Source organism: Panicum virgatum, chromosome 5N (genome assembly GCF_016808335.1).
Source record: "Panicum virgatum strain AP13 chromosome 5N, P.virgatum_v5, whole genome shotgun sequence".
In the NCBI taxonomy this organism is placed as follows: Eukaryota; Viridiplantae; Streptophyta; class Magnoliopsida; order Poales; family Poaceae; genus Panicum; species Panicum virgatum.
The window spans coordinates 52,131,198-52,158,094 of NC_053149.1; the positions used below are offsets into that span (position 1 = coordinate 52,131,198).

Here is a 26,897-nt window from a genome sequence, read left to right on the forward strand (position 1 = left end):
CCTCCCCTCACTCGAAACAAAGAGGATGTGTCAATCGATCTGTCGGAACAGGGTGATCCCGGTAGCCGAATCAATCAATTCGCTCCGCTCGTTCACGCGGAAACCGGCCGGGATCCACGCACGTCGTCCCGGACGGACTTGGGTTCCTGACTTCCTTCCTTCCCATGGAGAGACTCCGGGCGCTCTCTCGTGACACGTACTATGATGCTCCATCCTTTATCAAACGTGCAGCGTTTAATAGAACCTTACATTTTAATAAACATTTTACAGAGCTCGATGACGCCACAAGTTCGTTGGCAAGTTTGCATGTGGCTGCAAGTACAGGTCCTACATATATTTGCGTTGACTGGGGATCAAAGTACGAACGGAAAGCATCCCTAAGATAATCTATAAAGCCAACATCCCTAAGATATTAGATATACAGCCATCATCCCTGAGATATTCATAAAACCATCACAAATGGACCGAAACAGGGGCGGCGATCTGGATGCCGACCATCGATAATTTATTAATTATTATTGCACGTTTTGCCTTCGCCTGCTTCATTTTAACAAACAAGCCACCGCACCAAGTTGTAAGAAGTAGATGAGACATAATCCTTTGTGCAATTATGCTATCAAATCATACTCAACATTTGTAACAGTTGCAAAGGAAAAGGCCCAAATCAACACTAGCCTGCTCGGCCTTGCAAAGGTTGCACAGATCCTGAACGTGGGCCTCTGCTGTACCATCAATCTCACAGGAAGTGAAAGCGATAAACAAGTGAAGGCGACAAACATAAAACAAAACGTATCGCAAGAAGTGAACGCGTAAACACTATCCTGGCTGGCACTTGAAAGCTTGAATCAGATGGTACAACAGAGCAAAGTCTAGCCAAGCATCTGGAGAAAATATCAGGCAAAACCAAGAAAATCTGATGCTAACTTCCTGCTCAGTTCTGGAATTTTTCTTTGCGCTCCAGGCCTCCAGTGTTCTGCCTGCTGACACAAACATAAAAAAACTCGACCTGCGAGGGGCAAGCCGCCCCCCGGGCATTAATGTAAGAAGAAGACCTCTCACGCAAGCCGAGAAAACCCCCAAACCCCTGCCCCACCTTTACAAGGGGCGCCGTAACCCATACCGTAACCCGTGTGAGAGCGGGCCGGGGTGAGCCGGGACCTATTTCCATGTGCTTTGGCGTGTAGGCAAGCGAGGAGATTTTTTTTAACCTCAGCCCGAAATTCGCTCCCACCGGGAGTCGAACCCAGGACCTGAGGAGTGCTACTGACACAAACATGAACCTGACCAGCAACCTGATAGTCTGTAGAAACGGCCTGCCATTTTTCTTTTGCCCTTCAGCTTTTAGTTGAATGCAGCTGGATATCAAGTCATGAACCTTTTAACAAACATGAATCTTTGCTGTTAGATCTTCAGATATTCACATGTTTGCCTTCCTTTCCCATCGTTCTTTAATATCAAGTCTGGAATAGATAGGAGTCTAGGACAGATGAGAGATGAGACAAGCGCCAAAGACCATCGATGCTTCTCACAAGAAATGAAAAGGGATAAACAAACTATCACATCACCATTTCAGAAATGTGGTCACAATAATGTCACACCATGATAGACTGCTACCAACTTACATTCCATCGAACTAAGATAATTCTGCTTTAAACCTTACTTTCTCATGGTTCAAATTCCATTGATTTCTTAAAGTGGAGATAGGTCATGCTCAACAGACAGTTGATAGAAAGCTTAAGGTTAGCAGTGAAGACTTCATCTATTACCAAATTGCAGCCTGAAACCTATGTGCCTAGTCTGCCCACATATCAAAGTTGACAAGTCAAGCGGTGTTTTCTTGTTGAACAATGAAACGTGGAGCAGCACTATTAGAGTTTTTTTTAAAAGGTTTCCATTACTAAAAGGAATTGTGTAAATTAAACAAATCTTTTGAGTAATGAAAAGCGAAGCAATGGAGTTAAGACTGAATACTAAACAAGTTAAGAGTAACATAGGGGTGCGACAGATAGATTTTAATACACAGTATGATACAATAATGAAAACATACCCCCAATGTAGCTTCCTTTTGTTCCTTGAGGACATCGCTGATGCAGGATCCTGTAAACAATATGATCGTAAAACCATCATGATTATTGAATGAAATCACAACTGTAGGGTATAACTAAAGTAAGATGAGTTCTCCTAGTGATATCTGCACTGTAGTCAAAATAATATCATGGAGGATGGACAAAGGATCTGTTAGAATTTTCTCAAATCAAGTGTACAAATATCTGAGTACCTGACATGAAGAGAACATTGGACAATTACTTGATGCACTTTGATTGTTAGACTTTTAGCATTTGAAGCTTTTACCTAAAAACTAAACTAAAGCACTAAGTTACTTTATGATTTAGTTCATTGTTCAATTTCCATTAAAACGGTAATTATCAGTGACTCAGTGTGTGATATACCTGTCAAAAACACTACGGAAACAGTTTGTGTTTCGCCATAACAATGACTAAAACTTCCAAAGTTTGTTGCCTTACTTGGAAAAACTTTCAATACCTAAGATCAATCTAAAGATAACTGGGGTTGATGAAATAAGATACTTAAAAAGATCTTCATTACTCTTTTTAGGGCTGCTTATTTATTTTTGTTGAAGATTCTAGCAAAAGCATTGTTTACAGAATGTAGGTCAAAATTAGTGCCCAGCAGTTAGTATAACAAATTAACAAGACATACCTCTTGAATTACTGTAACTGACGATGAATAGTGTACATCTCTTGGAGAACTATCAGCAGATTCATCCTTGTCAGGGAATTTATAATCATCGTTTACTTTGGTACTTCTCCCAGTTGTTCCTTAAGAATTTGAACGTCTGGTTAGTGAGTTGCATGCTTAAATAAGACGACGTGCATGAAAGACAGGTACCTTTCAGTTTTCTTTTATGCTTTGGCTTTTCAGTTATCTGTAACCGTTTCTTGTGCAATTCCTGCATCCATAAAATTAAGTAATAGACTTGGTCAATTCAAAAAAAAAGACCAAATATATCAAGAAATTCTGAAAGAGAATCATAATGTCAAACACATGTTTCATCTCTGAAGATTTTCCCTTTAGGTCTGAGATCCTAGAGATTCACAAATTCAACTGACTGACTGACATCAATGGGCTGAAGACTTTGGTTTGACAGATAAAAGAAGACAAAACATAAACCATGGAACCTTTTATCACATCCACCCTAGGTCTCTAGCCCTGATAAGATAAGGATTGCAATATACTCTTCCATGTACCAACCCAGAGTCTACAGTGATAGGATTTCCAATCAAGACTTCTATAAGGCTATTTCATTTGATGGGTTCAATGTGCTGTTACATAAAACTAGCACCAGCTGTTCAATGTGCTGTTACGTAAAGCTAGCACCAGCTGTTCTTCTACGAAGCAACTTTGAATAAAAATAATTACCCCTATATTTCTCAAATAATATAATCATTTCGTTCCTGTGTTCTTCTATCTGAACTCTTCAAAGTTGTTGGAAGTTATAAAAACTCCCAGCTCAAACTTTTGCTCCTTTGGCTGCGGATGCTTGACACAAGAAATGCAGACTTAACTCTTAAGATTGACCGGTTTTCCATAATTACAAAGAAACCAGGGTCCTGTTTGCATGGTAGAGTTTTTGCTATTCAATTCAAATTTGAACCAAATCGTAAGGAATTTAGATCTAATCACCCCTTACCCAAACAGGCCCAACAGGACATGTTTCCCAATTAATAGCGAACCATGATAGTATACACTGCCAAACTCTCCAGCATATGGGCTATGGTCCAAAACTCAGAATTCAACAGAACAAGAGTTTAGTGGATTATTCAACAATACTACAATAGCAACACAAACATATCATCGACCGGCAACCCTACTGAATTTCGAACGTGTTCATTTGTACGTCCAAAACTAAGAAGCGAGACCATTCTTCCCCGCCCTAATAAGCTCATCCTGCATAGACTACCTCCAATTAGGCTTCCTACTGACACCTACGTACTCTACGAAAACTAAAATCCAGAAAAACCATCCCCATGTGTGGATCAAGAGCAGCAATGGACCAATATCGTAGGTTCGGAGAAATGCAGTACAAGAAGGGCACCTTGAACTTGTCGAGCCGGTCCTGCGACAGCTTGGAGGGCTTGAATCCCGGATCGAGGAGCCTGCTGGATGCGAGCGTCTCCTCCTTCCTCTTCGCCTCGTCGTCCCCGGCGCCGCCATCTCCTGCGCCTCCTCTCCTCCCCGTCTCCTCCTGCTTGCTGCTCGCGGCCTCCATGGCCTCGAGAGGGAGAACAGGTGGGTTGGGCCCCTGTTGTTGGGTCGAGCCATGGCCCAAGGCCGAGAAACCTGGTGCGACCGGGCCCGTGAAGAGTTCCACTGACAGAACTGCCTCTCTTTTTTATTTTTACTTTTTTTATAACACATTTTTAGCTTTTAATTACTCCTATTATAAACGGAGGCGCTCTCCTGCACGGAACGGCAGCGTAGAAGTAGATCAATACTGCACGTTTGCACAACGAATCCTTCCACGAGGTCAAACCGTCAAAGTCTTCCGTCTCACATTTGTTTGACATTTCAAACTGTATACAGAACGGACGTCCAGAACGCCACGCGTATCAACCAGATTTCCACGCTTCCTGGAATCATATTGATCAATATTCTTTTTTACACGTTGAGCTAAAATTTACTCTATTTTACTATAATTAAATTATATCTACGGAAAATAAGTTTTATCAATTTAATAGGAATGTTCCTGCATTTTGATAGTATAGTATAGAGACCTAGGTGACTCCCAAAGCTACCCGTTTGACACAGCTCCGCGCCCAACACCTCAGCTTCGTGCTACATTGGCGTAGCACTGTGCTACCCTGTAGCAAGAAGAAAAATGGAAATCGAGGTGCTACAGCTAACTGGGTGGGGGAGAAGCCGGTGATCAATATTCTTTTTTACAACGTTGAGCTAAAATTTACTCTATTTTATTATAATTAAATTATATCTACGAAAAATAAGTTTTATCAATTTAATAGGAATGTTTCTGCATTTTGATAGTATAGTATAGAGACCTAGGTGACTCCCAAAGCTAAGGGCTCGTTTGACACAGCTCCGCGCCAACACTTCAGCTTCGTGCTACAGTGCATAACACTGTGCTACCCTATAGCACGAAGCAAAACCAGAAATCGAGGTGCTACAGCTAACTGGTGGGGGAGAAGCTGGTGGAGCTGGTTATCGTGACTTCACCAGTTTTGCGCTACAGTACCGCACAGTATTGCTATATACAGTAACTGAAGTCGGTGAAGCCGGAGCTGTGCCAAACAGCCCATAAGTTTAAAGAGCTAGATTTGTATTTGGGTAGTAAAGGGATCTAAATGACACCCGAGGTTAAGTTTAGGAGGCCAAATATACAATTTCAGAGCACAAGAACCTAAGTGACAAAACCGAATAAGATTTAAGAACCGGCCATACACTCTTTTTTTTTAAACCCCAGTTATCTTTTTTCACAAAACACTTTTAGATTTCAATTACTCCTATTATAAACAGAGGCGCTCTCATGCACGGAACAGCAGCGTAGGAGTAGATCAACACTGCACGTTTGCACAACGAATCCTTCCACGAGGTCAAACCGTCAAAGTCTTCCATCTCTCGTTTGAAGTTTCAAACCGTATACAACGGACGGCTAGAACGCCACGCGTATGAACCAGACTTCCACACGCGCCGCGATGATGCTTGCAAACAGCAGCTCCCTATTCCGTAGCCCCAGTTAGGCAACTATACACACAGGCTGCAACCTGCCGGTCGCCGTCTCCGGAGCAGCAAGAGCAACCACGACTTGGAGGGAGCACGTAGGAACAGCGGAAGAACCCTCTGGTCGGAGCCCATCGGTGATTGCAAGATGACAGGGGACATGTGAGGGGGCGATCAGCTGTGTGTGTGGGGTTTGGCCTGGGCTGTGGTAGGGGTAGATCCATCGATCCCGGCCCCGGCCGAGGTGCTGTGCAAGGATGGATTCGGATGTCTATTCGAATGTCAGATTTTTTGTTATTTTTCTTCGATTATGGACAAATAAAATATAGAATTTACTATGTAAATTCATAGCCTTGTATTTAACATTGATTTTGTAAAGATTCATAAAAACTAAACCTCAAATTTATCATATATATTCTCAAATAATAGATATAAAAATTCGAATTCGAATACGGATCGGATACGGATCTTTTTTCACCTTTTTAATTGTATGGAGCAAATAATATATAAAAAAATTATACAAAATTTTATTCTTATGTGTAATAATATGCTTGATAATATAAAAAAGATTAGCATAAAATTTTAAGCATATCTATTTTAAAATATCAAATTTGTTCTAAGAATTCGGATGTTTAGATCCATCCTTACCTGTGCTTGCAGGGGCGAAGCTGGATAAAAGTGGAGAGGGGTGCAGCTACCTTGTAGATATATAAATTTGAGTTATTTACATAGTAAAAATTTGTTTCTAATCACTGATTTTGAAAGTTTTGAGGGTGCATCTGCACCCCTAACTTGAATATAGCTTCGCCACTGTGTGCTTGGCCGCTTGCTTCCCTCCTCCTCCCGGCCAAGCTCGCCGGTTAAACTGACGAGTTTATCCCCTGGCCTGTTTGGTTCCGGTAGCATGAGTAGCACGTACAATTCTCGAGAAAAGAATCTTCAATTCATGGAGTACTAAACGAAGTTTATTTGCAAAACCTTTTCACGGATGAGTGTAATTTTTCGAGACGAATCTAATGACGGCAATTAATCGATGATTGGCTACAGTAATGCTACAGTAACCAACCTCTAATCGTGCGGTCACAGGAGCGCAAAGCTGTGGAGTTAATTTTACAAATTGCCTTTATTTAGTACTCCTAATTATTGTTCAAAATTTTTGTACTACTTGTACTAGAGCAAACCAAACAACGCCCTGGTCTCCTGCACGGCCCCATCACGGCGTGATTGATGGCGCCAAATCTCCTGTTGCTCTCCAGTGAACGATCGGAGTCGGAGCTGAGCTCGCGAGGAACGGACGCGACGAGAGGAAAGCTCGCTCCTGCTAAACACCTATCCGCAGCTCGGCAGCTAGGCCGGTGTAACGCGGACACTTGGATTCCTGCATCCTCTGCGCCGTGAGCTCTCGTGGGGTGCGTCTGTGGCCACCTGAATTCATCGAGAGTTTATCATGGATTCGTCGATGTGAATCGGGATTGGCTAAGATTAACCCCTTTTTTGTGTGGAAAGGCTAAGATTATCCAAATTTGGTATGGAACTAGATACGGAGATGTTTGAAGAACTAGCACTTGGTTATTTGGACTAGAGTTATTTAGCTCAAGCAAATAGCCTTTGAATAAAATAGTCCTTCACATATTTGGATTCAAGATCTATTTGGCTTTTAAAACACCTTTTCCCAATCATTGGAGCTTCATTACCCCTCTGGCTACGGTGGCCCCTACCTGAAATAGCCCAAATTAGCACTCTTTAGATGGGATAGTTTTTTTATAATATGCTATTTCCAAATGGACTGGGATACGCGCGTCACCCTATCCTATACTACCACGTTTTCCTGAGCTGTCGGGAGCGCATCTTCCCCTCCCCGCTGGCACGTGACCATGCATGGTTGGCTCCATATCCTCAAGAGAAAACCATTCAGATTCTTTTTTTTACATGCAACTTGTTTCAAAAAAATATTTTATCTCTTTCTTACGATCTTTGTTTTGAATACCGATTGCATCGTTGTATTCTACTCGATAAGACGAACAAGACTAGATCTCACTTGTATATAATTTGGACTAGTAGCAATTTATATGTAAAATATAAATATCATATTATTGAAGGATTTGCTACATTATACATATATATAAGTTGTTGTTTGTTATACCCATAAGTTGTCACAAGACTGAAGGTGTCATACGCATAAGTTGCCACATATATGATAAAAGTTATCACGAAAAATATCATTTATTATATAAGTTGCACAAAAGTATAATTAATTATAAATATTAGTTGTCATAAATAGAGTATGACATATATCTAAATTGTCACAAACATAAGATGTCATACACAAAAATTATCACAAATATTGTAAATTCCAATATATATATATATAAGTTGCTTCAGAAAGAGAGCAAGTCGTTACATAAATTGCCACAAAAAGAAGTGTAAGCCACATGAGCAAGTCTAGTTCAAGTCAAAACCGATTATGGATGCGAGATGCGTCTCGAAGAGGAATGCCATGATGAAATGAAGGGTTGCTTGAGGGAGAGTGCGCGCTGCGTGGGGGGAGGTGTATGGAGGCACTAGACCGTGGCTATATACATAAGTTTTTTTTTTGAGGTAAGGCTATATAAATAAGTTGATATTATACATATACTAGCAATTTATATGTGTATATCATAACAACTTATACATGTATATATAGCAATTTCTTCGATGAACACAAAGCTCAATTTACACATAAGTTGCTACTATTGTAAACATCTTCAAAATATATACAAGTGGGATCTAGTTTTGTTTGTCTCGTCACATAGATCACAACGGTACAATCAGTACTCAAAACGAAGCTTATATGGGAAAGATAAAATATTTTTAATATACAAATTTCCTTAAAAAAGGAGGGAACAAGAGAGATATAAGATAAAATAACAGCATCACACGTGTGGTTGTTGGACCTGTGGGTGCAATGCAGATAGTTGTTTATTGGGCTGCGGATGCCAAACGCGGGCCGACGGGGCGCGCTCGTGCGCGCGCGCGAGTGGTTGTCCGTTAGATTTTTCCTTTGCAAATAATCAAGAACTAGCCCTCATGTTTGGAAATTTTTAGCTACGAGTACTTTGCGCGCGCCTTGGCGCGCCCTCGTGTTATTTTTCCTATGAGATAAGCAAAGGATAAAAGCATTTGCGTGTAATAAGCGTCCTAATCAGCATTAGTATGAACATCTGTTGAGTCAAAGCATGCATATGTATACAGCAGCATTTTTTTTATAACTAATCTGTGGAGTTACATGATCATTGGCAAAGGTAACAGGAGGCCGAACCCATTGCACTACTATATTAAAATGCGAGGTCTGTTACAATAGTCTGGATGTATCTTGATGTAGGAGGTCTCAGCCAGTTGAAAGAGTATATTTTAGGTGTAGTTAATAAGCTAGCTTTCACAGTAACAGCGAATGTATGTATTATTGTTTCATAACCAGTACGGCGTGGGTACGGAAGGAAGCCTGTTGCTGGGATGGAATTGACACTGAGTGCAGTTCATTCAACAGTGCAAATTCCCGTTTTCTTGACCAAGGTATAAGCTTCAGTATCACAATAAGGATCGAGCAGTGCAGAAAGGCTTTTTATGTGGAGTGCATTGCAATTGTATATATAACTGAATGTATATGTAACCGTGTTAATGAATTCAGTTTATTGCAAAAAGCTTTTTAATGTGTCCATCTTTCTAAATCCACTTTAACTGAATGAACATTAATGCTGCATGAAAAAAATTACGAATAACCAGGTTATTGCAGGTTCATAAACAGTTCATTAGATCAATTACACAACATACCTGAAGCGAAGAACTAAAGCTTCCACTAATCACCATTTTTTAGCAAATGCATTATGCAGCCCAAGTCTACTCTCCTAAACAAAACCAATAATCATCATTTCGGATTATAGAAGTGAAATAGTAGATTGGAATAAAACCAAAGGAATGGGCAAAATCAAACAACAATAAGTATCCTTGGATAACATTTTCCCATGCCTTAAGGTACAGGACTCAAAAACCTGAACAAGAGAGCAACCTCATCAGCAGGATAAAGTACCTCGCATTCCTGTAGTGTTTTTTTTTTGCAAGTATCCTACATCTTTACAAAGTCCCTGTAGTATTGTTCAAAAATTATGCAAGATCATGTGACCAAAATGACATATTATTGGAACTAATTTGACAAACAAAACTGGTGGGGTAAACCCTCCATGTACCTGGACTCTGGCAAACTAAGGTGCAGCAAATAAAATATTACTAGAAAGGCTGGCGCGGCGTTGCCGCGCCATGACCTGTAGACTAGTGATTGTTATAAAGACTGAAGATATTTGTATGAAATTTTGGACTAAGGGTTAAATACTAAAAACTTTAGGGTCTTTTAAGTAAAAATGCAGGGACTGTGGGTTTATTATCACAATGTTGGGGGACTTTCTGTAAAATTTTGGATTGTCGGTAGATTTACAAAAATTTTAGGGTCTATCTTGTAAATTTTTATAGACTGTGGGTTAATATTTCTATAAAGCTCAAGGGCTTTTTTATATAAAATCTACATTAAATCTAACGGGCCAGATCTTACATCAGGCCGATCGGATAGCCCATGATTTGCTACTGATGTGGCTCAATGGGGAAGCAAAAATTTCCCCCCATTTAGGTCTTGTGTAAAGATAAAGATTTTTTTTAAAAAAAAGGGTGATACCGCATGTAGCCAGTGGACTGGCCATTTGAGTTGTAGATGTGTTATGTTTCGTTGCATTTATTTTTTTAGGCATCTACGTATTCCCATGCATGGATCGTTTAAACGTGTGTCACAGGGCAGTCGCACTTTCGGCCGATCAGGGTCACCATGACAGGGTTTGTGTGTTGTCATGTTATTTCAGTCAATGGATATTTATTTCTTGCGTGGATTACTATTTGTCCTTCAGCGAATGCACATGTTTTTTACTGCGTGCAGTTGTCATATATCGTTCCTATTGTTGAGATTGTTATATATTTTGGGCAGCTCTATTATCATGAAGCCATTATTTAAGTAAATTTTTTAGAATAAAAATGTAGCTATGGTATTTTTACCTAAATTTATTATGGAAAAAGAAATCTATGGCAGATCTTTATTTCACTAATTATATATATAATTATTTATACTTCAAGATTATAAAGGAATGTAGCAATATATATAATATCAGAAGGAGAGTAGTGGCTGGGCTGCTGGGACTTGAGTCACATGGGTCCCATGGTGGCAAATTTATCTTATCTCATAATGGGCCGTGCAGGTGGGTCAGTCGAGCAGGGCACGGCAGGCAAGCACCTTTCGCGAAGCTTCGCGATCACACCGGCCTTATCTCCTCGACCAAGGAGCTCAGCATCGGCCGTCTTTTCCTCACGGGCAGTGAGTAGCCTTTGGCCCGGCAGAGCTGCTGGCGGTGGCACCAAGCTCTGCGCGAGGCGGCCTCCGGCGGTGGCAGGGGTTGGACCTCGCCCGAGCTGAATCCAGCTGCCCGCAGGGCGACGGCGGCTCCGGCGCGGCGAGGCAGCCGAGGCCATCCCGGCGACCGGGCGGGTGGAGGCATGTGCGGCCGGCGCGGGCAGGAGGGCACACCGCTCCGGTGACACTGCACAGGCGGTCGGCGGAGGTGAGACCGGAGCGCAGCCACGAAGGCACAACCAGCAGCGTGCAGGCTCGGCCATGGTGTTTCGGCGAAGGTCCAACTGGGCACTGGCCTGATGAGCACGGATGTGGCCAATGTCCGGTGGGAGGACTGCATGGAGGAAGATATGGCCGGTGATCTGCGCGCAGCACGACGAGGGAGGCAACGGGGAAGGCGGAGGGACCATATGATGGAAATCGGACGGCGTTCATTTACTGTAGACGTGGCTCAATCAGGGGCCAAAAAACGCCCCTCTTTTAGGTCTTTTAAAGATTATACTGCTAGGTGAATGTCGAACTTGCAAATTCAACATAAGGCTGACTCCAGCAGGCCATGTAAAGCGCCATGCAAATGCAAAATGCCTCACGAATCTTCACTGTAGAGCCTTGGTACGGTCTCCAACAGGTCATCCATTCGGTAGAGGCATCTTGCATGCGAGGAGAGAGAGTGTGGAAAATGGCGAGCCCCGATGGGAGAGCCATCACGTTGGCGAACAACGGTCATTCTCGTCGCGTGAAGGTGGTGAAGCAAGGTCGAAGCCGCAGTTTCGTGGGGCTCGTGCGCAGGTCGACGCGAAGGGCAGCGGCGGCGGCAGCAGCTTGCGCGGCGTCTCCGGCGACAAGGTTAGTGTGAATCCATGGATCCCCAAGGTGTCACACCCCTGCTTCTGCGGATCTAGCCCCTTTTGCTGCTCCTTCGGTTTGGGCTCAGATCCGCCCGTGTTTTGGTAGCACGACTTTCGAATGGAATGAATGTACGAGTGTCTCATAGTGTAGCTGTTTATTTCGATTGATTTATGCTATTTCTTCACGATTTATCACCAGCATAGGATCTGTGAGCTACCCCGCTTCCTGATTTGGGCGTAATCTCTATCTGTAGCTCAGATTGTTGAAGAAGGTGACCCTAGACTAGTGTTTGTTGAACATAATTATTGCATTTCATGGATTGTGCACAGGATGGATCCAAGATTCCCTCAATTCTGCACTCAAGGGCAAGGGTCTCAACAGGATTCTGATTGTCAAGATTGGCAATTTCAGGGTACCTACCAGGATGCTGTTCAGGTAAAACATTTTGCAATACCTCTCCTGGTTTTAAATAGGTATATACTAATTATGGATTCATGCAGTTGGACATAGATGAGGACTTTGTCACACCAATTTCCAATACCGGGGCTGAGATTGAACATTTGTTCCCAAGCTCGAGTGATAGTAGAGCTCAACAGGAAATACCTGCTCACCAAGAAGAGACTGAGGTTGAAGAAATAACACAATCCCAGGTACAAAATGCAAGGGAGAAGAGAAAGGGGGTCAGCAACAGAGGAAAATCATTTTCAACTGAAGAAGACAAGATTCTCTGCTCTGGTTGGCTGAATATTTCGATGATGCTGTGACAGGTACAAATGTTTAAGTTTTATATTAATGTCTGTGAATTATTTGAATGACAATAGCATTTTTCGCAGGCACAAATCAGAGTGGAAATGGGTTCTACAGAAGATTGCATCAGTATTTTGCAGAGAACTGTGGTGGGAATTGCTCCCGAAGTCAAAATTCAATACAAAACAGGTGGCTCACAATTCAAAAGGCAGTGGGCATTTCCCTCTCATCTTCCACAATCATGTTGTGGAGAATAATACAAGCGTACATTATAGCATTGATGTCCTGAGGACTCCAAAACCTGGATGGGTTTTGAATAATCCGAAATTTGGATCTGAGCACCCCAAATGTTCGTTCCACATCTTTCCTAGCTGCCTCCTGAGCCTTCGCAAAGTTTGAATCCTTCAAGTTTCTTGGCTCACTAATTGTCTTCACCAAGGTTGACCAGTCCGGGTATATCTTATCTGCAAGATAGTATCCCATTGTATATTGCTGTCCATTGACCATGAATTGAACCGTGGGTGCCCTTCCATTGGCTAAATCATCGAACACAGGAGATTGATGCAACACATTTATATCATTGTGTGACCCTGGCAGTCCAAAGAAAGCATGCCATATTCGGAGATCTTTTGATGCCACAGCCTCTAGGATAACAGTTGGTTTTCCTTTGTGGCCTCTGTAGATGCCGTGATGTGCAGTTGGGCATGCTGACCACTCCCAGTGCATGCAGTCTATACTCCCAATCATTCATGAGAAACCTCTTGCTTCGTTCTCTGCAAGAATGGACTGAAGCTCTGCAGCATTTGGTGGTCTCAAGTACTCGGCCTCATATAGTTGTATAATTGTGTCGGCAAATTCTTTAACAGTCTCTAGGACGGTACTCTCAGTCATGCAGAATTTTTCATCCAGTGAATCGGCAGGGCAGCCGTATGCAAGCATACGCATCGCAACAACAGACTTGTGCATGCAATCAAATCCCATGGCACCAACAGCGTTGGGTTTGTACTGGAAGTAAGGGTTCTTGGCTTCAATTTCTCTAACAATTCGTCGGAATAGTCGAATGTTCATTCGGAACCTAAAATACAAATGTGTTAGATATGCAGCGTACTGAACTATCAGAGCAAGGATATGCGAAAAATGCAGGATGCATCATGCCACCGCCTAAAGGTGGCTGCATCAAACAATGGGTGCTCATCAAAATAATTTCGCATGATCTCCAAGCGAGCAGCCACCCTGTCTCGCCTAATGACTCGCCGTCCTGGGACAGATCCTCCCCATCTCCGTGGAGGCTTCTCAGCATCCAACGCTAGTACATCATGCCAAGTCTTGAGCCGTTTGGTGCGCAGCTTCGATGAACCAAAAATGGCATTCCACATGGAGCCACGGGCCATTGCCTTGCTTTAATCAAAGGAAAGTGGAATGACTTAGTTTACCTGAAATCGAAGGTGGAATGACTTAGTTTATCTGAAATCCTCACAATTCACGAATGCTGTCGCACGTACGGCTCGTCCCCCGCCTTCTTGGTAGAGCAGCAGACCCCAACAATCCACCACCGATGATGGAAAATACCTTCTCCGGCGAGAGCGGCGGCCACCGAACCAAGGACCTTGGAACTGCGTGTTTCAAGACGCTAGGTTTTAGCGCTGAAGCGAAATGGGGAGTGAAGAAAAGCGCGCCATAGCAGAGCGGGATATTTCACAAGCTGGCACGAAACGGGATGGCTGCTGCCTATACCATTCATTTTGCATTGCCTGTTGGAGACAAAGCCATGGAAAGAAGCGATGCAAAATACAATGGCACTGCAAATCGTCTTTTGCATTGCGGGAATACATTACACCTGCTGGAGTCAGCCTAATGCCAACCATAGTGCATGCTAGAGGCACAACCATTATCCTAATTACCTTAGTATAGTTACATAAAAACAATTTAGTTGCAGATCCTTAATATTGATTCAAACCATTTAACTACTGGGAAACTTGAGAGTAATATGATCATACCTCAACTTGAATCTAAATGCATAGTAGCTTGTGACAAATGTACAGGAAAGCAAATGCATTACATATATAAATCACACATAGCCCTGGTTGCTACGAAGTAGATCGCCGCAAATAAAAAAGATTGTTCTGAAATTATAAATAGATCATAGCTCGGTTTAGAAGGGTATCTTCTCAAAATAACACATGGCCAGCTACTGTAATGATCCTGATAACAAAGGTAATATGTGCCAATTTTTTATTTTCAAGAAAAGCCATGGCGGTGAGAGGTTAACCTGATCAATTGGAGGACCAGGACAATGAAGGGTCCCGAATGGCAGCCTGGTAGACTGTAGGCACTTAAACAATCTAGCTAGCCAAGAAATTGTGATTTAGATACACAAAAAAATGCAGGATTATTAACAATAATTCCATGAGCTATATGTAGTACCATTAATACCTTGGCTCTATGGGAGAGGATTAGTTGCTCCTGCACTGGCCTTGCTTGGTACCAGCAAGAAGCGACCCTGCATTATGAAGACCATGATTGAGTAAATTTCTGATATGACACTTTTATTTTACAGACATAAGGGTCACCAAAAACAGAAGATATAAACATCTATATTTTTTGAAAATAAGTAAACATACAAAACATATATTTGTAATAGAACATTCAATGTACGAAGATGTTATTTATTTTTGTAATAGAAATCTAAATACACTGGTACAATGACACTAAAGCTAACATCTATGTTTTTTCCCTGGAAATTTAAATGCAGAATTACATATAGTTACAGAGATGCTACACCTAAATATTTTATTGGTAAATGCATATACTGCACCGGAGACAATCTGATTCATTAAGTAGTAGCTTAATATACTATTATCCTAAGCTGAACTCAGATAATCTGATTCTCTGCCTTGAAAGTAGTCCAAAATTTTGTTGGTGCCTAAGCAGGTGTAGTATAAACCTACTGTAAATATAAAGACGATGGAAAATATGAGAGGCAATCAAAGTAAAGAGCAGACATTTAGCTGCTATTTAGACAGAATCAACATTAACAATAACTTACTGTAATGGAATTTATTTCATTGACATAGTATCATTAACATTAACATTAACTTTACAACATCAAGGTACATTTATTTATGCTATGTATATGAGCCTATGTTATTAATGGGATTTGATGGCGTGCCTTTGCTTTTCTTTTCTTGAAATAAGTAAATTTAGGATATATATATGGTTGTAACAGAACATTCAACCAGCAAAGATATTATTTATTTTTACAATAGGAACCTAAATACAGGAGTACATTCATGTACAACAATGTTAAAGCTACCAATCATGTTTTTCCCTAGAAATTTAAATGGAGAAGTACATATAGCTAGCTAGGAAGATGCTACAGCTAAACATTTTATTGGGCCCTGATAAATTTGATTATAAAGTCCTTGGAGTCTTTAGCGGCTTCTATAACAGAAATCCACATTGAATTTAGATGAGAGCAACTCACTATTTAAACAGAAATCATCTGAAAACTTCGATCATGAAAAATAATGTACCTTAGTTAAGGCATCCTTAATCTTTAGCCACTGAGGTTCTATATAGCTTTAATCAGGCATGTGCTACACATCAATTTCAAACCATCAGAAATCTATTGTAAAGGTTTCAGTGATTCAAAATTATCTGACAGGTAATTTTTAAGATACACTACAAATAAAGGAAAATAGTTCACTTCCTTATCAGGGAGCAGCAGGATATCTCAGGCAGACTATGTTTGGTGGAATTAAAAGCAAATTGGAATTTGTATTCGCTGGACAAAACCTGCAGCATGAAACTGAAATCAGTAAGATTTCGACATGGAAATAGGTGCTAAGCATTAATCTTGCCCACCCAAGTTGCACTATGACTAAAAAACTAATCACAGTATAGCAATATGGGCAATAGTATAAGCAGAAAAATGAAATGGAACTTGATAGAACTGAAGTACCATAACTATAATAATCGATAGAGGTAATAAATGCATAAATCTATAACACTTTCATTAGACAATGAACCAATATGTTGGTCAACTAAACCTAGGAAAAAGAAATCGAAAACTGTCAAAAGATAGATATGTAAATCAGGTTACAACTACGAGCGTAACTAAAACAAATTTGGACATTTGTATGATATAAGAAAGGTTCACTATGTGTAGAGGTACCTTTTCAGGCAACCGAGAATATTCTGGTCATATCATAGTTGATAGAATTTAAGATTAGATGCAATTAATATTAGTAGTAGAGAACCTGGACCATCAAACCGGCATTAGGAAAAGTTCCATATTAAAACCAAATCACAAGCAATCATATTCTCTACAAAAGCTACAATATTTAAACCAAATCAAAAGTAGTAGTAAAATTCCGAAATGACAATATATATGGTAGAACAAAAACCAGATGGATTTGATCTAAGCAGTAGAGAACTTAGAATATGAAACTTTCAAAAACAGGTACCTCACTCGCAGGGAACTATCAACAACAACAAGGGATAATTTGGTTTCAGGCATGAGATATACATGCCATCACAAGATAATAAAAAAATATAGCATTATTAGAACCGCCATACCATGTAGAACAAAAGGACAACACAGCTGTTATGGACAGGTTGCAAACAATTAGGTAAACAAACGCAAACTTGTAGCATCTAGATATATCGGTATGTAAAGCAAAATGCTCAGGGAAAACGAAACCTAGCAGAGCTGGTACACCAGGGAATGAAAATTAAACTCCGTAGCCATAACACCTAACTAAAATTAGCCAATACATATACAGGGAAAATTACTGGACAGGAATTAAAAAAGCACACACACGTAGAAGATAAATCACCGAAGCAAGGATTCGCCAGCTAGAAACATTCAAAAATATTAATACAAGCAATGATACTGAAAAGGGGCAAGACTGGATCTGGTGGAGGATGGAATTACCTAGAACAAATCCGTTCGGAGCTGTTAAAAGCTACCTGACTGCAATACGACACCATGGTCCTGGATGCAGAGGTTAAAAAAAAATCAGGCGAGCCAGGAGAGAAGAGCATAGGTAGTGGTGAGCCGGTGATGACGGCGGCCGCAGCGAGAGGAAGAAAGGAACAGGTTCGGGGATGGAGAGGATGGCTGCATGGCTGTCGTCGTCTCCGCAGGAGGACAACGGTGATTTCCTGGAGCATCGCGCCGAGAGGCACCGCTGGTGCGCCCGCCAAAGCGTCGCAGGCCTGGCCTGCGGCGGCGAGCGTCACCGGCTGGTCCTCGGCCGTGACGGACGGCAGCACGGGTTCCTCCCCCACCAGCCGACGTCGCCGTTGCGGAGCTCGACGGTCACGGCGACGTTGGGACGGCCTCGAGGCACGAGGATGGGATGGCGAAGGGCGTGGCGACGGGCACGTCGAGCACCACCGCCGCGTCTGCGAAAAAGGTCTCCTTGAACGTGCCATAGCCAAACGACTCCAGGGGGACGGCGAGACAGCGCGGAGGCACGTGGAGGAGGAGGCGGGCTGGCGGGCGGCCGCGACGACCACGTGCCGCGGGCCCACGGGGGACGGCAGGGTCGGGTACGGCGAGGTAAGTTTGGCATCCTCCGCTCCGCGTGCTATGGTGGCGTTGGAGGCCGCAAGCCCTCGGGGACGGCTGCGTGGAGCCGGCCGGCGAGGGGGAGGGGGTGGAGGACGCGGTGACGGAGGGCAGTGGAGAGGAACTGAGCTGACGAAGAGGGCTGGAGAAAAGGCGAGAAGGTTCCGATGGTAAGATAATTTATGAAAACTTCGGTGGGAGGTGGACACCATTGATCGGAGATCGCAAGGTCCAAATCATTTTCGCCGACGTGGACACCTTGGAGCCCGCAGAGCGGTGCGCAAATGACATATAGAAATTGGGCTAAAAAGAAGTGAGCTAGAAATAATGATCCAAACATGCCCACGATCGAAAGGCTCGGTTTATTTTTATATGACATTGTAGCCTCTACTGCTACAATCAATAGATTGTTAGACCAACCACACTACATTTCTGTTAATTCCATACATCATTTTCTACTTATTAGTAAGGAGCCTCGTATACCCGATACAATATATTCTAGGGAAAAGTCCGGTTTACACCCTCCAACTATCGCAAAAAGTCTGATTTTCAACCTTCAACTACGAAACCGTACAACATAGGCCATTCAACTGTCAAAACCGGGCAAATTTGGCCCATGGAGTGGTTTTGAAGGTGGCTTTTCATTTTGTGAGAATTAAAAATATTCAATTTTACACTAAAAAATTTATAAGTAATATATTTTAAGTCAAAAAATTATGAAATGGGTATCAAAAGTTTTCTAAAAATGTAACTTATCTATTGTCACATGACTTGTGAGCTATTCAGATCTATTTTTTTATGTTCATAATATTTGGCTACTTGTAATTATGCCTATTATTTTTAATAACTAAGATTCAAATGGAGCAATAATAGATAGGTTACGTTTGTAGAAAAAATTTGGTACTAGTTTTATATTTTTTTGATTTAAAGTGAATTAGTTTTGATTTTTAAAATCTAATTAGATTTATTTAATTTATTAGAAAATGCAAAACCACCTTCAGAACCACCCCAAGGGCCAAATTTGTCCGGTTTTGACAGTTGGATGGCCTATGTTGTCCGGTTTCGTAGTTGAAGCTTGAAAATCAGACTTTTGCGATAGTTCGAGAGTGAAAATTGGACTTTTCCTTTTATTCTATAAAAAAAGGGAGAAGTCCAAATTACACCATTGAACTATCACAGAAGTCCGATTTTCAACCTTCAATTACGAAACCGCATAACATAGGTCATCCAACTGTTGAAAACGGGCAAATTTGACACTTGCGGTGGTTTCCAAGGTGATTTTGTATTTTTTTTAAAAAAATAAAAAACTCTAATTAGCTTTAAAAAATCAAAACTTATTTATTTTGAATCAAAAAAAATATGAAACTAGTACCAAATGTTTTCTAAAAATATAACCTATTTATTATTGCTCTATTTGAATTTTAATTATTTAAAAAACATTAGACATAATTATAAGTAACTAAATATTATGAAAATAAAAGGAAAAATTGGATCTGAATAAATGAAAAGTATCGTACCAATTGATATGTACTTTTTAGAAAAAAACTTTTATACCTATTTTGTACTTTTTGATTTAAATAAATTACTTATAAATTTTTAGTTTAAATTTGAATATTTTTTATTCTTACAAAATGGAAAACCACCTAAAGGGTTAAATTTGGCCGGTTTCAACCTTTGGATGGTCTTTGTTATCTGGTTTTGTAGTTAAACGTTAAAAATTGAACTTTTGTGATAGTTTAAGGGTGTAAAGCGGACTTTTCCCTAAAAAAATAAGAACAATGCATACATGATAGAAAAAAAATTAAACACCTTCCAAATTGATTGAGCTTGATGCTCCAGCAGAATTATGATATGATTTGGTTCAAATTAAATGTCCTAACATCTTTAGTTTAAATAAATTTTGTGTTGTGGATCTTATTATTGGTAGGTGATGTAATTAGCTCATTGATGTAAACTCCGAGACTTTTAAACATAATACACACTTGATGAACAAAAAGAAATCTTTAAACATCAACTAATCATGGATATCTCTAGTATAAGTTTATATTAAGTCCGAACACATTATCCTATCATTTGCTGCCTGGAATCCATTTCTTTTCTTGGAGATTCCATAAATTGGTTCCCCCTTTTCTTGTTACTTCAATAGTTAGGTGTATAACTTTTGCTTTTGCATGGCACATCCTCATCAAGTGCAAGACAAACAAATGAGTACAGAGACAGCATAATGTATGGTCCACAATACACATCATGAAGATGCTTGGTTTTGTGAATAAGGTAAATTGACATCAACAGATAAATGCAAATACAAGTGGTAAGGAATCTAAAAGAGGAGCCCTAAAACTTTGTCAAGACCAGCACCGAAACCATAGCTTTTCTACCACCTCTTATCTTTCCTCTTAAGTCCTATCCACAAAAGGAAAGAAGCCATACCTCGCGCATGTTTTCCTTAAAGTTAATTATTGTAAGCTGACTTCTCATCATATCCATTTACTTTCCTTTTGAAAAAAAGATGACGTGCGGAGAACCACAAATATTTGTCTTATCTCACGATGACTTAAAAAAAATACTACAACTTTGGATGCATTTTCTTCTATTTTTTATATTCTTTTATATTTTCCGGCGCCGCAACAATGACTCATAATCATTCGTGCTAATCGGTTGCTTGTCTTCTAATCTTACATTTTCAACACATGCCACTATCACTATAGCCCTAAGAAAATCAAGTTACAACGGACCGCATCATAAACATAGGTAGAACTAGAACCGGTGAAAAATTACTACTCTGCCCTTTATTGCGAGGACAAAATTTTACTTTAGCGAGCACGTGAACACAAAATTTTCTAACAAACTTCCTAGTACCGCTATCTGAAGGACATTTAGGCCCTGTTTCGATTCTAATTTTTTTCAGAAGTCCCTATCACATCAAAAGGAATCTTACTATTTTATAGTATTAAATAAAATCTGTTTATAAATATTTTTGACAGCTGAGTGCTTTTTCGCGAGACGAATCTAATGAGCCTAATTAATTCATAATTTGCTACAGTGGTGCTACAGTACCATTCGCTAATCATGAATTAAGATATCTCATTAGATTCGTCTCGCAGTTTAGCCCCAGAGTTCTGCAGTTAGTTCTATAATTAATATTTATTTAATACTTCTAAATACTAAAAAATTCCTGAGACTTTTATTAAATCCCTATTTCAAAACACCACTTAAAACCTGATGGAAAGTCTCGCACCAACCTTCCAACCATAGTACAGTTCAACTGGCGTGGCGAAGTACCATCGCCACCAGTTCCCACGAGGCTAGGCACCAACCACCACAGCATCGGCCATGCCGGCCGCTCGCCTCAGCCGATCCGCGACATTCCTGTCCGGGTGAGGCCAACCGCTTCTTCGCTCCCCTCGGTAAATCGGCGATCCAGCTGGCCCCCAGCCGCAACCGAAAGCATAGCAACGCCCGAATAGAAAAACAACAGGAGAGGAGGAAGGGGGAAAAAAGCTCGCAGAAGTGAGCTCCCACCTCCCCTCTCTCTCTCTCCGCTCGCAGTCTCGCACCACCACCGTCCGCCGAACCCTCCGATCCAAACCCTGCTCGCATCGCGCCGCATGCCTCCGCGCGCCACGAGGCGGCGGCGCAGCAGCTGACCACTGACCGCCCGCCCCTTTGACCGGCCGGGGAGAGAGACATGGGCGGCGTGACGTCCACCATCGCCGCGCGCTTCGCCTTCTTCCCGCCCACGCCGCCGTCCTACACCGTCGTCGTCGCCGACGCCGCCACCGGCCGCCTCGCCATCCCGGAGATCTCCCGTGCCCCCGGGCGCCGCCGGAGGCGGGACGGCGGCGGCGTCGGCGGCGGCGGGGACTCGTCCTCCACCGCGGCCGCCGAGGAGGGGGACGGCACGGATGTGGTGCGCCTCCGCACGCGCCGCGGCAACGAGATCGTGGGCGTCTACGTGCGCCACGCGCCGGCCTCCGCCACCATGCTCTACTCCCACGGCAACGCCGCCGACCTCGGCCAGATGTACGGGCTCTTCTTCGAGCTCAGCCGACGCCTCCGTGTCAATCTCTTCGGGTAAATGTTCCGCCCCCGCCACTTCAGGTCCCGCGATTGCCAATTTTGCTGGATTTGGCTGCAAGCTTGAGGGGTTTTCCTTTGGGGGAAACTTACGGGAGGGTTTTGGGAAAGGCGGGCGCGGTCGATTTCTGGCGTGCATTTATTGTTAGATGTGGTGTGGTTTATATCTTTTGGCCGGTTCCTTCGATTAGACAAAATCGATGTGATTTGCTCTAATTTTGGGACCCTACAGCAGCAACAGCCAATTTGTCATGAAATTGAATGATTGATAGGAAATAGGATTGGATCACTCAACCATTTTGGTTAAGCGCTGTGGAAATCGACCTGTATTATAGTAGCAAACAACTAACTTCCCCTCTAACTTCTCTATGCTGTTCTCCCCCTAAATTCACTTGATTGAATTTCGATTTTAAGGAGACGCTTGCATTTAGTGCATTGCTTTTGAGGTTTTGAGCAAAATGAAGCATACATTTGGGCTTGAGAGTACTGAGTACCAGAGTAATTGGTGTGACATTTTTCTGTTCATAAAAGAGAGATCTATTTCTCATAAAATGAAAAGGAAAAAGTCTATATAACCCCTGACGTATCGTCGGTGGTTTACTTAACCCCCCAACCTACAAAACAAAATATCTAACACATTTAACTTTGCTAAACCAGTCATTTTACCCCCTGAGGTGGTTTGGGCATCTGGTTTTGCCTACGTGGCGCTCCATCTGGGTAGGTAGTGACACGGTGGCTGCGGGGCCCACCCGTTAGGCTGCTCTGCCTCTCTCTCTGCCCATGTCTTCTCTCACCGACAGGTGGTCCCCACCCGTCATCCCCCACCTCCAGCTCCATCTCCTACTTCCATCCATGGTGGGACAGCACCCGGCCATGGAGTTGACCGGTGGCGGAGAATGCAGAGGCCATGACGAACTCGCCGACGGAGCTCACGATGCCAGGAAGGGAGCTGGTCGCGGTTGCTGCTGCGAGAAGTAGAGATCGACGGCGGTGAGATCCGGCGAGCACTGGAGGAGACGCTGCGGGCATGGATCGATGCCAAGGAGTGTCTGGGCAGGCTCTTTGTGTCATTGCGAATCGAACGGAGGTGGAATAGTTGCAAGGAACGGCTCTGGTGAGGAGATCGAACTAGCGGCGGCGGCCTCAGCCATGGCGATGGCGGCAGTGGGTGTGGGCATTCGAGAGGGGGAGAGGGCACATGAAGGGCCGAGGCGGCTGCGGCGCGTGCGGGGTCCTCAGGCCGTGCTTCAATAGGGCAGAGGCGAGAGAGAGGGGCCAGGATGAAGCTCGGCTCCCATGCCATCAATGGTGGCAACGCCATTGATGGCCGGAGATCAACCTCGTCGTCTACCAGGTCAACAAGGTGACGCTGCCCCGAAGCTCTTCGGGACGGCCAAAGCACCCGCACCCTCGCCGCTCGCGACGGCCAAGAAGATAGGCAAGACGCCGACGACCGTCGCGGACTCGCCCGAGGCAGAGGAGTCCCTGGACGCGATGGCGGCAAGGTTGAACATGGGAGGTGGCCTTGCGGCGGCTCTTGCGCTCGCCGGAGTGTGGTGGGGGCTGTAGTGACGACGATGAGAGTAGTCTGAGGTCCCTCCATGGATGAAAGCAGGAGATGGAGATGGAGCTGGAGGTGGGGGATGACGGGTGGGGACCACCTGTCGGTGAGACTAGACGTGGGTAGAGAGAGATGCAGAGCAGCCTAACGAGTGGACCTCGCAGCCACCGTGTCACTGCCTGCCCAGATGGAGTGCCACGTAGGCAAAACCAGATGCCCAAACCACCTCAGGGGGTAAAATGACCGGTTTGGCAAAGTTTAATGTGTTAGATATCTGGTTTTGTAGGTTGGGGGGTTAAGTAAACCACCCACGATACGTCAGGGGGTTATATAGACTTTTTCCAAAACGAAAAGATAGAGAAGTGTGTAACATATATTCACGTGTAATAATGCCAAGCTATCTGCTTTAAGCAAGGGATGGTACCGACTTTGTAGGTGTGCCAGAGAAGCAAGATAATGTATTTTGTGGATGTATCTTGGATTTTACACTATGAACTTTTTGGATGCTGATGAGATGGTGACTTGCACTCCGAGGCATGATTAGTGGGTCTGTCTAGTGGATTGCAGTATGCATGGAGATGTGCATCATATTTTGGATTCCAAGGACTCTATCTTATTTGTCAGCCTCTTGTAGGATGTGGACAATGGCTTTGTGATTCCTGAAAGAAAATTCCATTCCATGCCATTATTCTATAATGTCAGACAGACATTAAATCATATTTTGTTATTATAACTCTATTGCTAAACTGCATAATTACCATCCTCATTGGAAGCGTCACAAATCCTGCAAAGCATATCCAGCATTTGCTTACTCGTCCATCCCAAGTTAATATGATTAGCTTGACAACTGAATTGCAGCATTTTTGAGTGGCTGTTTTATGTGTTATCCTTTGTTTGGAACAATATCGACCACTTTCTAAATTTCCATAATCCATAATTCCATTGCTAAAGAGGCTTCTCGTTCACACTGATGCATAATTTGTGGTCGAAGTTAGTTCCCTACCCAAAAGAGCAGTTGAAGCTAGGAGCAGATATATTTTTTTTTCTGAAAGTGATTTTTAACAGACTTACATGTTACTGCAGGTATGATTATTCTGGTTATGGGAGATCAACAGGGAAGGTATTTTTCTGTTCTTTTATGTTGGTTGCTTCACCAGTAACTTACCTAGCAATCTAATCTTCTCCCTAACCTATCTTAATATACAGTTTATTCTTCCATTGAACAGCCCACTGAGTGTAATACATATGCAGACATTGAAGCAGCATACAACTGCCTCAAGGAAAAATATAGTGTCGCAGATGAGGATATAATCCTATATGGTCAGTCTGTTGGAAGTGGTCCGACCATTGATCTTGCTTCACGATTGCCAAACTTGCGAGCTGTGGTTTTGCACAGTCCCATTTTATCTGGACTAAGAGTACTGTATCCAGTCAAACGGACATTTTGGTTCGACATTTACAAGGTATATCTGGTTCTTCTATTTCCATAGATCTATGGTTATCTGGTTGCTAAATAACTAATAACTTCTCTCTCCTTTCTGTAGAACATCGATAAGATTGGCTTGGTAAATTGCCCAGTACTTGTTATTCATGTGAGTTTTACTATTTCCTTCTCTCTCTCTCTTTTCCATTTTCATAGTGATCAATAGTTACATTGGATCCTTGATGGAATTAACTTTGGATATGATACAACAGTAGATTGAGCCTATCAATAGGTGATTCCTCATCTGTAGTAGGGTGTGCAATGTAGAATATTCGTGAGTAATATGCACCTCTCAGCAAGCCAAGTATGGAACATTTAAAAATGAACAGCCATATATGTCAAAGTTGTAGAGGCCTAAGAACTGGCATCTTGAAACTATCATTATTCATCTTTGTTATCTGGTATATCATAGTTGCTTCTTAAGAATGTTGCTCTGATTTTTCATAACCTGATTATTCTTATACTAGGGTACATCAGACGATGTTGTCAACTGCTCCCATGGAAAACAGCTATGGGAGCATTGCAAAGTGAAATATTCACCACTGTGGTTAAGTGGCGGTGGCCACTGCAATCTCGAGTTGTATCCTGATTACATTAGGCACTTGAAGAAGTTTGTGTCAAGCCTTAACAAAAAATCGCCAAAACCTGACCCGCAAGAGATAACAGCCAATGATGGCACTACCACTAAAGCCACGGAGGCTTCATGCTCAGAAAAACCCAAGGAGGCTGCAAAGTGCTCACAGATCTCGCGGAAGAGCCTGGATAGCCGAGTTGGGAAATCTAAAACAGTGGATGTTCCTGAGAAACCACGGGTGAGCTCAGATGATATCGACAAGTTCAGGAGGAGACGATGCTTGGTCTGGTGATGTATGATCTGATCTCTGGTGCAAATTGTGGAGCTGTACCTGAATACTATGGTGTGGGAATCAAGCAACTGTATTACATGATATCACAAGGAATGGCTCCAGCTTTTCTGCGGTGGAGAGAAAAGAGCTGTTAAATAAGGAAGGGAATCAGGAAGCTACAATCATTATCCATCAGAGAGCTACTACACGAAACCAGTAGTTCCTCAGTTAATTTAACACTTACAGCGTCGGCCTGTTTTGCAGCACCGATTAGGGTTTCCATCGTGTAAAAGTGTACCATTGTTGTCTGTAATCACGAGGGACCAATACAAACATTTGCCGCCACTCTGTGCAAAGTCTAAAGCCTTAACGGAATCACGAGCACAATAGTCTGTTCTGGCTGCACCAGTATAAGGTTCACGTGCATCGTGTATGGTGGATCCATGTGAGCTTACCCTGTGCGCCGATCTACTTCCTGTATGGATTATTCAGCAATGCAGTACATATCATGGCAATCTGACTTGTGCAACGGCAGATAAGTATACCACAGTTATCAATTGGTCATGTCAGTCCCTTTT

At 42.5% G+C, this 26,897-nt stretch overlaps 3 protein-coding genes and 2 long non-coding RNA genes across 8 annotated transcripts; 2 read left to right on the forward strand and 3 right to left on the reverse strand.

Moving 5' to 3' along the window:
• Positions 1 to 586: 586 nt before the first annotated feature.
• On the reverse strand, positions 587 to 4,413 carry LOC120675419. Of its 3 annotated transcripts, none has more exons than XR_005675338.1 (6): positions 4,118 to 4,413; positions 2,911 to 2,971; positions 2,722 to 2,840; positions 2,048 to 2,097; positions 1,275 to 1,521; positions 587 to 991 (listed from the first exon to the last, which is right to left on the reverse strand). XR_005675338.1 is itself a non-coding variant. In XM_039956640.1 (5 exons), exons 1-5 carry the CDS (start codon positions 4,289 to 4,291, stop codon positions 1,418 to 1,420), a joined length of 447 nt encoding a protein of 148 aa, XP_039812574.1. In that variant the 5' UTR covers positions 4,292 to 4,395; the 3' UTR covers positions 1,275 to 1,417. The 3 variants fall into 3 exon arrangements, 1 of the variants encoding a protein (XP_039812574.1); XR_005675337.1 differs by having other exon boundaries at positions 1,275 to 1,477; positions 4,118 to 4,411; XM_039956640.1 differs by lacking the exon at positions 587 to 991 and having other exon boundaries at positions 1,275 to 1,460; positions 4,118 to 4,395.
• A 4,403-nt stretch (positions 4,414 to 8,816) lies between these two features.
• On the reverse strand, positions 8,817 to 17,913 carry LOC120675438. 2 transcript variants are annotated; one of them, XR_005675344.1, is made up of 7 exons: positions 17,715 to 17,913; positions 16,464 to 16,573; positions 16,312 to 16,374; positions 15,212 to 15,278; positions 15,048 to 15,120; positions 9,568 to 9,641; positions 8,817 to 8,888 (listed from the first exon to the last, which is right to left on the reverse strand). It is a non-coding gene; the product is annotated as an uncharacterized LOC120675438 (long non-coding RNA). The 2 variants fall into 2 exon arrangements; XR_005675343.1 differs by adding an exon at positions 16,953 to 17,037 and having other exon boundaries at positions 16,312 to 16,573; positions 17,715 to 17,904.
• On the forward strand, positions 11,736 to 12,980 carry LOC120675405. Its single transcript, XM_039956624.1, has 4 exons — positions 11,736 to 12,028; positions 12,361 to 12,466; positions 12,532 to 12,798; positions 12,876 to 12,980. Exons 1-3 carry the CDS (start codon positions 11,751 to 11,753, stop codon positions 12,793 to 12,795), a joined length of 648 nt encoding a protein of 215 aa, XP_039812558.1. The 5' UTR covers positions 11,736 to 11,750; the 3' UTR covers positions 12,796 to 12,798; positions 12,876 to 12,980.
• LOC120675452 lies at positions 12,973 to 14,456 on the reverse strand. Its single transcript, XR_005675361.1, has 2 exons — positions 14,256 to 14,456; positions 12,973 to 14,176 (listed from the first exon to the last, which is right to left on the reverse strand). It is a non-coding gene; the product is annotated as an uncharacterized LOC120675452 (long non-coding RNA).
• A 3,759-nt stretch (positions 17,914 to 21,672) lies between the features above and the next one.
• On the forward strand, positions 21,673 to 26,836 carry LOC120675358 (alpha/beta hydrolase domain-containing protein 17C-like). The gene is made up of 5 exons (XM_039956562.1): positions 21,673 to 22,427; positions 25,075 to 25,111; positions 25,218 to 25,454; positions 25,536 to 25,583; positions 25,942 to 26,836. Exons 1-5 carry the CDS (start codon positions 22,042 to 22,044, stop codon positions 26,338 to 26,340), a joined length of 1,107 nt encoding a protein of 368 aa, XP_039812496.1. The 5' UTR covers positions 21,673 to 22,041; the 3' UTR covers positions 26,341 to 26,836.
• Positions 26,837 to 26,897: the final 61 nt, after the last annotated feature.

Bases quoted from the DNA above. Each gene is read 5' to 3' on its own strand.
- LOC120675419 (XM_039956640.1), bottom strand. From the start codon at position 4,291: ATGGAGGCCGCGAGCAGCAAGCAGGAGGAGACGGGGAGGAGAGGAGGC. The intron at 2,972-4,117 runs GTGCCCTTCTTG...TTATGGATGCAG, and splicing joins ACCGGCTCGACAAGTTCAAG to GAATTGCACAAGAAACGGTT. The intron at 1,461-2,047 runs GTATGTTTTCAT...TATCTATTCCAG, and splicing joins AAAAGGAAGCTACATTGGGG to ACTTGATATTAAAGAACGAT.
- LOC120675405 (XM_039956624.1), top strand. From the start codon at position 11,751: ATGCAAATGCAAAATGCCTCACGAATCTTCACTGTAGAGCCTTGGTAC. The intron at 12,029-12,360 runs GTTAGTGTGAAT...GATTGTGCACAG, and splicing joins GCGGCGTCTCCGGCGACAAG to GATGGATCCAAGATTCCCTC. The intron at 12,467-12,531 runs GTAAAACATTTT...GGATTCATGCAG, and splicing joins CCTACCAGGATGCTGTTCAG to TTGGACATAGATGAGGACTT.
- LOC120675358 (XM_039956562.1), top strand. From the start codon at position 22,042: ATGGGCGGCGTGACGTCCACCATCGCCGCGCGCTTCGCCTTCTTCCCG. The intron at 25,112-25,217 runs GTATTTTTCTGT...TCCATTGAACAG, and splicing joins ATGGGAGATCAACAGGGAAG to CCCACTGAGTGTAATACATA. The intron at 25,455-25,535 runs GTATATCTGGTT...TCCTTTCTGTAG, and splicing joins TTTGGTTCGACATTTACAAG to AACATCGATAAGATTGGCTT.